We start from the raw sequence: 13,890 nt of genomic DNA on the forward strand, positions 1-13,890 counted from the left end.
CATGAAGAATAAAACAAAATTGTGACAGTATCCTGAGGAACTAAAGCCCAGAGAAATATCATTTCTACCTCAACTGTGTTTTTTTTGACTTAACAATTTCAGCTCTACTGAGACAATTGTACAAGTTTGGAAGGGGAGGGTTTTGGAAGTCTAGAATGAGGGGTCACAGTCTCATGATTCAGGAGGCAGAAAATAGCAAACTACAATTCGGTTAAGTGTAACGTCTGTCAGGGGGAACTGTTTGAATCTATTACTAAAGGTAGGGCACTTGGATAAGTTCAAGATGATCAAGCAGTCAGGGAGGTAATGGTCTAGTGGCATTTTCACTGGGTTGTTAATCCAGAGACCTAGGCAACTTTCTGGGGACCCGGGTTCAAATCCTGCCGTGGCAGATGGTGGATTTTGAATTCAGTAGATGACCATGAAATGCTTGTCGGGAAAAACCCATCCAGTTCACTAATATCCTTTAGGGAAGGAAGTTGCCATCTTTACTTGGTCTGGCCTACATCTGACTCCAGACCCACAACAATATGGTTGACTCTTAACTGTCCTCTGGGCAATAAATGGGGGTCTAGCCAACGACACATCCATCCTGTGATTTAATGCAGAGCCAATGTGATTTTGTCAAAGGGGAAATCATTTTGAAGTAATTTATTTGAAGAAATAACCAGTGCTGCAGATAATGGGGAAACAGTGGATGTACTGTGCTGAGATTTTCAGAAGATATTTGATAAAGTGCTACATCAAAGGTTACTGTGAAAAATAAAAATTTATGGAGTTGGCAGTAACAAATCGGCATGTAAAGAAGATTGGCTGATGTACCTGGTCGTAGCTGTACCTGTCAAAGTATTTGAAACCATTAAGGCCTAATCCTTCTTGGTCACTTAATCAAAATAGATGAAAAGGAGGGAGAGAAAAAGAATGTGGCCCACCTCAAGTGAAATGGTTATATATTGTGCCGATGCTGGCATTGTGTGGAGTCCAGAACAGTGTCAGCAGTGACTCCTGGCTTGTAGGCCTGATGTGTAGACTCCTGGAATGGCAGAGGGGTATTGGCAGTAGCGACGGTAAGGCAGGGATTCCTGGCTGTGGTAGGCCCAAGGTGGGGACTCCTGGCTGTAGTAGGCCCAGTGTGGGGACTCCTGGCTGTGGTAGGCCCAAGGTGGGGACTCCTGGCAGTGGTAGGCCCAAGGTGGGGACTCCTGGCTGTGGTAGGCCTGGGCAGGGACTTCTAGCTGTGGTAGGCCCAGTGTGGGGACTCCTGGCTGTGGTAGGCCCATGGTGGGGACTTCTGGCCATGGTAGGCCCAGGGTGGGGACTTCTGGCTGTGGTAGGCCCAGGGTGGGGACTCCTGGCTGTGGTAGGCCCAAGGTGGGGACTCCTGGCTGTGGTAGGCCTGGGGCAGGGACTCTTGGCCGTGATAGGCTCAGGGTGGGGACGCCTGGTTATGGTAGGCCCAGGGTGGAGACACCTGGCTGTGGTAGGCCCAAGGTGGGGACTCCTGGCTGTGGTAGGCCTGGGGCAGGGACTCCTGGCTGTGGTAGGCCCATGTGGGGACTCCTGGCTATGGTAGGCCTGGGGCAGGGACTCCTGGCTATGGTAGGCCCAGGGTGGGGACTCCTGGCTATGGTAGGCCCATGGTGGGGACTTCTGGCTGTGGTAGGCCCAGGGTGGGGACTCCTGGCTGTGGTAGGCCCAAGGTGGGGACTCCTGGCTGTGGTAGGCCTGGGGCAGGGACTCCTGGCCGTGATAGGCTCAGGGTGGGGACGCCTGGCTGTGGTAGGCCCAGGGTGGGGACACCTGGCTGTGGTAGTCCCAGGGTGGGGAATCTTTCGGTGATGGCAGGTGATCGACTGCGGCTGTATCTGTGCCCAGAATGAGGGCTCCTGGCTGCAGTAGGCCAAAGTGTGGGCCCTGCAGACATCTTGGAGCCCCCCTTGGGATCCTTACCGATGAAGATCAGTGCTATTTAAGCATCTTTTTTTTCTCTTCTGTACCTGAAATGGTGCCAGATTGTGATGACAGAACACTTTTCACTGTTTCTCCTTGGATACTTGTGACAATAAATCATTCATGCATTTAAATCATTCGTTCATTTGTCTAGCCATCTTCTGAAATTGGGTAAAATATATTCCAACTCCTCATTAAATTTAGGCACGAAGTTGTTTTGAAAACATTCTACCATTCACACTCCCTCCAGGCTCTTCTTTGGATCCTTCAGGGTCCATTGCCAAACTCTTTCACCTTGAACCATCGACTGTCTTCTTGTTTAATAATCTCTCCTTCATTCAATTATCAGAGCTCCCTTTTTGATCGTATTCCTAAGTGTCCTTGCTTTAAACCAATTATCCTCAACTTTGCTTAGTTCCAATGAAAGTTAACCAACCTGAAACATTAAGGATCTTTCTCCCTCCGCAAATACTGCCAGACCTCCTGAGTCCATTCTGCTTCCAAGTCTTTGAATCCCCTCCCTAAAGACATTGTGGGTCAACCCACAGCACATCGACTGCAGTGGGTCAAGAAGGCAGCTCGCCCCACCTTCTCCAGAACAATCAGCGATAAATGCTGGCCCGGCCAATGACACCCACATTCCATAAATGAAGAAATTTTAAAAAATTTAATGTTGCTAGCATCGACTGAATTTTGCATTATGCTTCTATAATTTTCTGGTTTGTCTCTCTGTTGTATGTTGTGGTTCTGTTCGCCGAGCTGGAAGTTTTTGTTGGAAACGTTTCGTCCCCTGGCTAGGCGACATCATCAGTGCTTGGGAGCCTCCTGCGAAGCGCTTCTTTGATGTTTCCTCCGGTGTTTATAGTGGTCTGTCCCTGCCGCTTCTGGTTGTCAGTTTCAGCTGTCCGCTGTAGTGGTTGGTATATTGGGTCCAGGTCGATGTGTTTGTTGATCTTCGCACAAATCTCTGTTGTATCTTAAATAGTGGGGTGGCAGCAATTCAATCCAAAGTGACAGTCTGAAGAGGAGGACTCTTCAAAGACTGCTGTACTTTTAACTAAATTCCTTTAGTTTTCTAGTTTAAGTTAAGAAGGGGATTCTGGATTAGTGGTGCTGGAAAAGCACAGCAGTTCAAGTAGCATCCAAGGATCAGTAAAGCTTTTGCCCGAAATGTTGATTTTCCTGCTCCTCGGATGCTGCCTGAACTGCTGTGCTTTTCCAGCACCACTTTTCCAGAATCTGGTTTCCAGCATCTGCAGTCATTGTTTTTACCTAAGTTAAGAAGGGCTTTAGTGTTAACCATTACCTTATTTCTTTAGATTTCTACTTATTCTGTGAAGACAATGAGTAACCTTTGAACTCTGTTCCCTTTGTACCTAAGATGGCACTGTACATGGTGACATTGTACACTTTTCACTGCACTCCTGTCCTTGAGTACGCGTGACAATAAAATCTAAATCTAAATTTCGGAAACGAGGGAGTTTCCAAAGATCATGATTGATACATCAATAATTCCTCACCCTCTTCCAAAAATTTCCTGGGCTAGAAAGTAACAGCTCTGGAGACTTGCCTGAATTAATCCTTTTGGTTTCTCCATCATTTTTAAAAACGTCTACTGAACGTATTATGTTCCTCCTTTACCTGAGCAAGGCAACTATTTGATAAATCTGCCAGTTCCTGATTTCCAAGTACAATATCACCTGCAGCTATTGGTTATAACACTCTGAACTACCTTTATCCATTTGCAAGCTTTTCCTTACAATTCCTTATTTGTAACTTTGATAATTTGATTTCTATCCCTTTATTTTATCAGTCTCCATTGGTAGGATCACTACAGATGTCTGTCTTTGTCTAAATCCTTCCTTTTAGCTTGTCCAAATCTCACTGCTGCTGTTGTACTTCAATTATACATGTCAGGTTCTTGGCCTTTCTGAAAATGTTACAGATCTTCTATTTTACTATGACGCACGGTGCTACCTTAGGTAGAAAGGTACCCAGTTTTATCACATGCTCGTTCTGTTGTGCCAGTTGTCCCCATTCTCTGAATTAAGTCAGATCTGAATGGAAAGGTGCAGTCTGTGAATCCCCCCACTCCCTGCTGATCTCAGTAGATTGGATTCTCTCTGTCAGTTGTACTGACTAATTCAAGCTCATTACTCCTAAGGAGAAAGTGAGGTCTGCAGATGCTGGAGATCAGAGCTGAAAATGTGTTGCTGGAACAGCGCAGCAGGTCAGGCAGCATCCAGGGAACAGGAGAATCGACGTTTCGGGCATAAGCCCGAAGAAGGGCTTATGCCCGAAACGTCGATTCTCCTGTTCCCTGGATGCTGCCTGACCTGCTGCGCTGTTCCAGCAACACATTTTCAGCTCATTACTCCTAAGTAAATCTAATGAGACCCATTATCCTGTCAGTTGAAGAACGCATTGTTCAGAAGACTATTTCGAATACATTCAAGAAATTCATTGCTTCTGGGAAGGAGTTAAACTATTCTGCTCCACAGCAGCCCAGCTCGGTCTGTGTAGCTCAGTCCATCACAGAAACCAGCCTTCCATCCAAACACTGCGTCCATTGGGGTGGCACAGTGACTCAATAGTTAGCACTGCTGCCTCACTGCACCAGGAACCTAGGGTTGATTCCATCCTCAAAGAGTAGGATAGAATCCCTACAGTGAATAAACAGGCCAGTTGGCCCAAAAAGTCCACAGTGACCCTCTGAAGAGTAACCTTCCCAGATCCATTCCCCTACACTATTACTTTACATTTACCCCTGACCACTGTGGGCAATTCAACATGGCAAATTCACCTAACCTGCACATCTGTGGACTGTGGGAGGAAACCAGAGCACCCAGAGGAAACCCACACGGACACGGGGAGAATGTGCAAACTCCATGTAGACAGTCGCCCAAGGCTAGAATCAAACCCGGGTCCCTGGCGCTGTCAGGCAGCAGTGCTAACCATTGAGCCACCGTGCCACCCTCAGGTCACTGTCTGTGTGGAGTTTGTACTTTCACCCTGTGTCTACGTGGGTTTCCTCCGAGTGCTCCGGCTTCCTCCCACAGTCCAAAAATGTGCAGGTCAGGTGGGTTGGCCATGGGAAGTGTAGGATTACAGGGATGAGGTGGGATGCTCTTCAGAGGGTCAGTGTGGACTCGATTACCTGCTTCCACACTGTTCGGATTATATAAACCAAACCAAACTCTATTTCTCACTTCACTGGCCTCCCATAGTTACTGAATGTCCTGTATCAACATCCACTCACTCTCCCCAATGTTTAAAGAGGCTCAAACCAGGAACATTTCTCTTTGACTCATACCCAAGTTACAGTCCATTCTCATCTTTGAATAATGAATGTTATGTATTGAATCCACTTGTTTTATTCCTTAAAAGAAGGGATATAGAAACGGCCACACTTGCTTTAAGTGAAGCTCAGAAATAATGTCCAACAACTGCCCGCCTGGATCGAGGTTTGCTCACATCAGGCTGCTATCTCAATGTGATGATTGTCCTCGTGTCAGTTCCTGGCAGTCTGTCTGGCTGATTTCCCCCAGATTGTGCCTGTTTACGCTCTCCCTGGGCTACAATCCAGCCATTGCCTCACCAGGAGCCTGTCCTCTCCCCGTTTGACCAGTTACTGAACAGGAGCTGGCAGTGCTGGGGCTCGGACTGTCAGCTCAGTGACAGCAGTAACCAGGAGAATAAAGAGACCAGCGCTTAGAGACAGCCAGCAAACACACACACCCAGAAACAAAGAGAGAGAGAGAGAGGGAGCGAGAGAGAAGCAAGCAACCACAGAGGGAGAGAGAGAAAGAAGCAAACAGCGAGAGAGAGAGAGAGAGAGAGAGAGAGAAAGAAATAGAGGGAGAGAAGCAATAGACAGAGAGAGAAAGAAGCAAGCACCCAGTGAGGGGGGAGGAAGAGAGAGAGAGAGAGAGAAGCAACACAGAGAGAGAGAAAGAAACAGAGAGAGAAGCAACCGACAGAGAGAAAGAAGCAAGCACCCAGCGAGGGGGAGAGAGAGAGAGAGAAGCAACAGAGAGAGAGAGAGAGAGAAAGAAACAGATTGAGAAGCAACAGAGAAAGAGGCGTCAGAGATAAAGCTTGACTTACTATGTGCTCAGGCACACTCAGCACCAACCACACCTCTTCATAGGAGCAGGTTCCCACTGAGAGAAACGACAGTCTCCACAAAGAAAAAAAACAAGAAAAAGGAGGATAACACTGAGGCGAGAAGGGAGTGGGCTTTTCCCCAGCTTGGGAGCCTATGGTGTGGGCAGCCTGGATGTGATCTGGTGTTTGTGGTCTCGGACATGCATCTCTGTCCAGAATGGCCCACTGGTGACTGCTGAGCACATGGCTGCTGCTGAGAGGGTGAGGACTGAGCCACACAGGGCACTTCTCGAATGTCCGGTTTGTTTCCTGGTCTACGACAATGCCTCAAAAACACCACTGCTGCTGCCCTGTGGCCACACCTTCTGCATGGAGTGCCTGGCCAGGATCTGCATCTTCCTGAAGCTGGATGACAGGTTCCCGTGCCCGCTGTGCCGCACTGCTGTCGCCATCCCACCAGGGGGAGTACCCCAGCTCACACCGAACCTGGAGATAATGTCCACCTTCCCCCCGGCACTACAAACCAGACAGCAAGCCTGGTTGGAGGGCTCTCAGCTCTGTTGGCTGAAGAGGGATGAATATGAAGACATAGCGACTGTGGTGACGTTACCATTATTGCCCCATCCCAACCCTGAACTCTCGAACCCTTCACATCTGGTGAGGGTCCACCGCCCAGCCCAGATTCCAAGGTATTGGCTTTTCTTCAGAAACTGTTGCTGGGTCAGTGTCCTGATTATGGCCGGATTCATCATGATATTTGGCATCATCTTCTTCCCCATTTATCTCATCAAAGATCTCTGAACCACTTTATTCAGACTCGCTTCTTGATTTGCCTTAGAGACAGAATGATAACATTATCAAGTGATACTATTATTTCCCTTCCAACTAAATGTGCGTGGATAATCAGGAAAAGTCGTCAATGTGCTGGTTTATATGTATGATTCAAGCTACTTGCTATGCAAAGGTTCAGCTGGGGACACTTTGCAAGAAAATGACCCATTACTTAGTCCGTTACCAAGCAGTCTCTAGCATTTGTTATGCAGCCCTATTATGTTTAAGTTTATAATAATATTTTATGCATCCAAATTGCTTAAACTATGAGCTAGTAATGTCACGGTGAAGAAAATAGAATCTAATGCCTGAGTAAACAAGGCAAGCTTCTTAAACTACCAGATTGAAGGGTCGTACATTAGCAATGTGAGCACTCAATAGGCTGAGGCTATTTTCTCTGGAGCATCAAAGGCTGAGGGGTGACTTTATAGAGGTTTATTAAATCATGAGGGGCATGGATAGGATAAAGAGGCAAGGTCTTGTCCCCAAGGTAGGGAAATCCAAATCTAGAGGACATAGGTTTAAGGTGAGAGGAGAAAGGTTTAAAAGGGATCCATGGGGCAGATGTTTCACGCAGAGGGTGGTACGTGTATGAAATGAGCTGCCAGAGGAAGTGGTGGAGGCTGGTACAATTACAACATTTAAAAGGCATTGAATAGGTACATGAATAGGAAGGGTTTGGAGGGATATGGGCCAAGTGCTGGCAAGTGGGACCAGATTAATTTAGGATATTTGGTTGGCATGGACGAGAGAAGGGTCTGTTTCTGTGCTGTACAATTCTATGACAATGACTGAGACACAAGTGTACATTAGGATGGTTGAATTGAATATCAAATCTGGCAGATTAATGAGAGGGAAGAAGAGATTAGAACAAGAAGAAAGCAGAAAGATACATAGGAAAGTCAAACAAAATGAATATTTTACTTTTGTTAAACCGCCACCAGAAATTAAGATCTGAAAGAATTAGATGTCTTGCGCCTAACGTTTTTTTTTATTGATTGGGAGTGACTAACTGTAATCACATTGTTAAAAATAAACTCAAACTGCAGTGTACAAAATTAAACATTCTGTGGTTAGTTTCAAACCTGTCCACCACAGAAATATAGCAACTTCAACTATTCAATACATTTGAATGGAGAGAGGGCTGGGAAATGTTGGTGAAGCTAACAGTAGTGGGGAAAGACCTAGACTGTAATTTTTGAATGTTGGGGTTTAACCCCAGATCTGGTCCTCATCTGAAATCACTGCACCATTTGCACATACATGGGCCTTGTCTTTATTTCCACAGGAAGTTATACTCATTGGCTCCTAACTCTGTACCTGACTGCTCCTGCCCCACTGAACTCATCTCTACCTACCTCGACACTGTCCTATCCCCCCTAGTCCAGGAACTCCCCACATATGTTCGAGACACCACCCACGTCCTCCACCTCCTCCAAGACTTCCGTTTCCCCGGCCCCCAACGCCTCATCTTCACCATGGATATCCAATCCCTCTACAGCTCCATCCGCCATGACCAGGGCCTCCAAGCCCTCCGTTTTTCATCTCCAGACGTCCCCAACAGTACCCTTCCACCGACATTCTCATTCGTTTGGCCGAACTGGTCCTCACCCTTAACAATTTCTCCTTTGAATCCTCCCACTTCCTCCAAGGGATAGCCATGGGCACACGTATGGGCCCCAGCTATGCCTGTCTCTTTGTTGGCTACGTAGAACAGTCCATCTTCCGTAATTACACCGGCACCACTCCCCACCTCTTCCTCCGCTACATTGATGACTGCATTGGCGCCACCTCGTGCTCCCGTGAAGAGGTTGAGCAATTCATCAACTTCACAACACATTCCACCCTGACCTTAAATTTACCTGGACCATCTCTGACACCTCCCTCCCCTTCCTGGACCTCTCCATCTCCATTAGTGACGACCGACTTGACACTGACATTTTTTACAAACCCACCGACTCCCACAGCTACCTGTATTATACCTCTTCCCACTCTATCTCTTGCAAAAATGCCATCCCGTATTCCCAATTCCTCCGCCTCTGCCGTATCTGCTCCCAGGAGGACCAGTTCCACCACAGAACACACCAGATGGCCTCCTTCTTTAGAGACCGCAATTTCCCTTCGCACGTGGTTAAAGATGCCCTCCAACGCATCTCGTCCACATCCCGCACCTCCGCCCTCAGACCCCACCCCTCCAACCGTAACAAGGACAGAACGCCCCTGGTGCTCACCTTCCACTCTACAAACCTCCGCATAAACCAAATCATCCGCCGACATTTCCGCCACCTCCAAAAAGACCCCACCACCAGGGATATATTTCCCTCCCCACCCCTTTCCGCCTTCCGCAAAGACCATTCCCTCCGTGACTACCTGGTCAGGCCCACGCCCCCCTATGACCCACCCTCCCATCCTGGCACTTTCCCCTGCCACCGCAGGAACTGTAAAACCTGTGCCCACACCTCCTCCCTCACCTCTATCCAAGGCACTAAAGGAGCCTTCCATATCCATCAAAGTTTTACCTGCACATCCACTAATATCATTTATTGTATCCGTTGCTCCCGATGCAGTCTCCTCTACATTGGGGAAACTGGGCGCCTCCTAGCAGAGCGCTTTAGGGAACATCTCCGGGGCACCCGCACCAATCAACCACACCGCCCTGTGGCCCAACATTTCAACTCCCCCTCCCACTCTGCCGAGGACATGAAGGTCCTGGGCCTCCTTCACCGCTGCTCCCTCACCACCAGACGCCTGGAGGAAGAACGCCTCATCTTCCGCCTCGGAACACTTCAACCCCAGGGCATCAATGTGGACTTCAACTGTTTCCTCATTTCCCCTTCCCCCACCTCATCCTAGTTTCAAACTTCCAGTCCCCTTGACTTGTCCGGACTTGTCCGACCTGCCTATCTCCTTTTCCACCTATCCACTCCACCCTCTCCTCCCTGACCTATCACCTTCATCTCCTCCCCCACTCACCTATTGTACTCTATGCTACTCTCTCCCCACCCCACCCTCCCCTAGCTTATCTCTCCACGCTTCAGGCTCTCTGCCTTTATTCCTGATGAAGGGCTTTTGCCCGAAACGTCGATTTTGCTGAAGCTCCTCGATGCTGCCTGAATTGCTGTGCTCTTCCAGCACCATTGATCCAGAATCTGGTTTCCAGCATCTGCAGTCATTGTTTTTACCTTCTCACTCTTTAGCTGTACTGGGGATTTTTAAAATACGAAGCACTTGTACATTCTGTATCCTATGGTTGTTTGTGAGTTTGTTTTGGTTATATTAAACATGATTGATCAGCAAATCCTGTGGAGTGGAGAAAATCCGAATGTAAATGCCTCCCTAAAACTGGCAAACTACATACAACATTAATATCTATATGGAATCCCCACAATGCAGAAAGAGGCCACTTGATCCACCAGGTCTGTGCCAACCCTCTGAAGAGCATTCCATCACATTCCCATAACCCCATACTCCCCACGGCTAATTCACCTACAGAGAACAAAGAAAATTTACGGCTCAGGAACAGGCCCTTCGGCCCTCCAAGCCTGAGCCAATCCAAATCCATTGTCTAAGCCTATTTCCCAATTCCTAAGCATCTGTATCCCTCTGCTCCCCACCTACTCATGCATCTGTCGAGATGCATCTTAAATGAATCTACCGTGTCTGCTTCCACTACTTCTGCTGGCAATGCGTTTCAGGCACCAACCACCCTCTGTGTAAAGTACTTTTCATGTGTATCCCCCTTTCAGCATTTCTCCCCTCACCTTGAACGCGTGACCTCTTGTTATTGAATCTCTGACCCGGGGAAAAAGCGTGTTTCTATTCGCCCTGTCTATACCCTTCATGATTTTATAGATCTCCCCACCCCCAATCTCCTTTTTTCTAATGAAAACAATCCTAACTTACTCAACCTCTCTTCATAGCTGGCATCTTCCATAACAGGCAACTTCCTCGTAAACCTTCTCTGCACCCTCTCCAAAGCATCCACATCCTTTTGATAATGTGGCAACAGGAACTGTACACAGTATTCTAAATGTGGCCAAACCAAAGTCGTAGAGTCACAGAGTCATAGAGACGGAAACAGACCCTTCAGTCCAACTCGTCCATACTGACCAGATATCCCAACCCAATCTAGTCCCACCTGCCAGCACCTGGCCCATATCCCTCCAAACCCTTCCTATTCATAGACCCTCTGTGAGGCAGCAGTGCTAACCATCGAGCTGCCCAGGACCTAAACCAAGACCTCAGCAGTGAAATCTGCTCCCCAGTAGTGCACTGACAGAGATGCTGTCTTTTGGACTATCTGATAAACCCGTAACCTTTTCTGCCTCTCAGAGGGTGCAAAGGATCGCTTGTCAAGGTTTTGAAGACAAGCAGGGATGTTCTTCTGGATCTTCATCACATCTGTTCCAACAGTGTCCATAGAGTTTTAAATGTTGTAATTGTACCAGCCTCCACCACTTCCTCCGGCAGCTCATTCCATACACGTACCAACATCTGCGTGAAGAAGTTGCCCCTTAGGTCTCTTTTATTTCTTTCCTCTCTCGTCCTAAATCTCTGCCCTCTAGTTCTGGATTCCCCCACCCCAGGGAAAAGATTTTGTCTATTTATCCTATCCGTGCCCCTCATAATTTTGTAAACTTCTGTAAGGTCACCCCTCAGCCTTTACAATTTTAACTTGACCTGTCATCCGATGAAGGCAAGCATACCAAACGCCTTCTTGACTATTCTATCCACCTGGGCAGCCACCTTCAGGGTACAATGGACTTGAACTCCCAGATCTCTCTGATCATCAACTTTGCCCAAGGCTCTTCTGTTCGCTCTAGAATTAGACTTCCCAAAATGCATCACCTCACATTGGCCCGGATTGAACTCCATCTGCCACATCTCCGCCCAACTCTCCAGTCTATCTATATTCTCTTGTATTCTTTGACAGTCCCCTATGTTTTCTGCTACTCCACCAATCTTCGTGTCATCTGCAAACTTACTGATCAGACCATCAATGCCATCTTCCAGATCATTTATGTAAATCACAAACAACAGTGGACCCAGCACTGATCCATTTGGTACACCATTGGTCACCTTTCTCCATTTCGAGAAATTCAGTTCAACTACTACTCTCTGTCTCCTGTTGCTCAACCAGTTCTTTATCCATTCCTCATTCCTGAAGAAGGGCTAATGCCCGAAACGTCGATTCTCCTGTTCCCTGGATGCTGCCTGACCTGCTGCGCTTTTCCAGCAACACATTTCCATCTCTGATCTCCAGCATCTGCAGACCTCACTTTCTCCTCAGTTCTTTATCCACCCAGCTTGTACGTCCTTGAATACTACTGGGCAATTTAGCGTGACCAGTCCATTTAACCTGCACACCTTTGGATCATGGGAAGAAACCCGCATAAATACAGAGACAATGTACGAACTCCACAAAGACAGCGGCCCAAGGGTGGAATCGAAGCCGAGTCTCTGTTGCTGGGAGGCAACAGTTTACGGTAAGAGGGAAAAAATTTAAAAGGGACCTATAGGGCAGCTTTTTCACACAGAGGCTGATACGTGTATGAAATGAGCTGCCAGAGGAAGTGGTGGAGGGTGATATCATTTTGCCACTGTACTGTCCCAAGGTAAATGTGAATTACAGACATTTATATAATTATTTTTGATACTAGTGTTAGATTAATCAATGGAATGAAAATCCTGACAAATGTTTTTTTGTCTTGTAGCTTCATAAAAATCTTGTTTGAAGAAATTGATAATTGAAAACCCACAGCCTGTCTAGAAATTGGGTGGTGAAATTGGTTTGTGTATCTGGTTTATTAGATAAATCCATGGGTAACTAAAATCAGATATGGAACAAAATCAGATACGGACTGTGCCTTCACTGTGGTCTTGTACTAATGATGGAAGAGCCTTATACTAATTTCCAAATCTCCCCACTCACCATCTCATCCCAGATCCAAACCTCCAACTCAGCACGCCCCTCTTGACCTGACCTAATCTGTCCTATCCGCTCCACTGACTCATCACCATCACCCCTCACCTTCACCCACCTATCGCCACCCCACCTACCTTTCCCCCCAGTCCCACCCCCAACCTTTGACTTATCTCTTAACCGTCTTCCCCCTCCACATTCCTGATGAAGGGCTTATGCCTGAATCGTTGATTTTCCTGCTCCTCGGATGCTGCCTGACCTACTGTGCTTTTCCAGCAACACACTTTTGGACGCTGACTCTCCAGCTTCTGCAGCCCTCCCTTTGCCACAGTCTCTCTTTCTTTGGGCAGAATTTATAGGAAGAGCAAAGAAGCTGGATTTGCAATGTACCCCCACAGAAGAGGATAAATTGTTCTGTGTCCTGAACCAGATGGATAAGTAGCCTCTGAGCTGAAAATGTGTTTCTGGAAAAGCACAGCAGGTCAGGCAGCATCCAAGGAGCAGGAGAATTGACGTTTTGAGCATAAGCCCTTCTTAAAGGCACCAAGGGACACTTCCATATCCGCCACAAATTCACCAGCACCTCCACACACATCATCTATTGCATCCGCTGCACCCGATGTGGCCTCCTCTAAATTTCCCGCCAGACGTAGTCGACGATGCCCTCCAACGCATCTCTTCCACTTCCCGCTCCTCTGCCCTTGAGCCCCGCCCCTCCAACCGCCACCAGGACAGAACCCCACTGGTCCTCACCTACCACCCCACCAACCTCCATGTACAACGTATCATCCGCCGTCATTTCCGCCACCTCCAAACGGACCCCACCACCAGTGATATATTTCCCTCCCCTCCCCTATCAGCGTTCCGAAAAGACCACTCCCTCCGTGACTCCCTCGTCAGGTCCACACCCCCCTCCAACCCAACCTCCACTCCCGGCACCTTCCCCTGCAACTGCAAGAAATGCAAAAATTGCGCCCACACCTCCCCCCTTACTTCCCTCCAAGGCCCCAAGGGACACTTCCATATCCGCCACGAATTCACCTGCACCTCCACACACATCATCTATTGCATCCGCTGCA

At 47.8% G+C, this 13,890-nt stretch overlaps 1 protein-coding gene across 1 annotated transcript; it reads left to right on the plus strand.

The window, feature by feature from the left end:
• Positions 1 to 6,300: 6,300 nt before the first annotated feature.
• LOC122564643 (E3 ubiquitin-protein ligase RNF183-like) lies at positions 6,301 to 6,858 on the plus strand. The gene has a single exon (XM_043719734.2). The coding sequence runs from the start codon at positions 6,301 to 6,303 to the stop codon at positions 6,856 to 6,858; it is 558 nt and encodes a 185-aa protein (XP_043575669.2).
• The last annotated feature ends 7,032 nt before the right edge of the window (positions 6,859 to 13,890 follow it).

The sequence above is a fragment of the Chiloscyllium plagiosum genome, unplaced genomic scaffold (assembly GCF_037043375.1).
Source record: "Chiloscyllium plagiosum isolate Xiang-an unplaced genomic scaffold, Cpla_swu_hap1 HiC_scaffold_21, whole genome shotgun sequence".
Lineage (NCBI taxonomy): Eukaryota > Metazoa > Chordata > Chondrichthyes > Orectolobiformes > Hemiscylliidae > Chiloscyllium > Chiloscyllium plagiosum.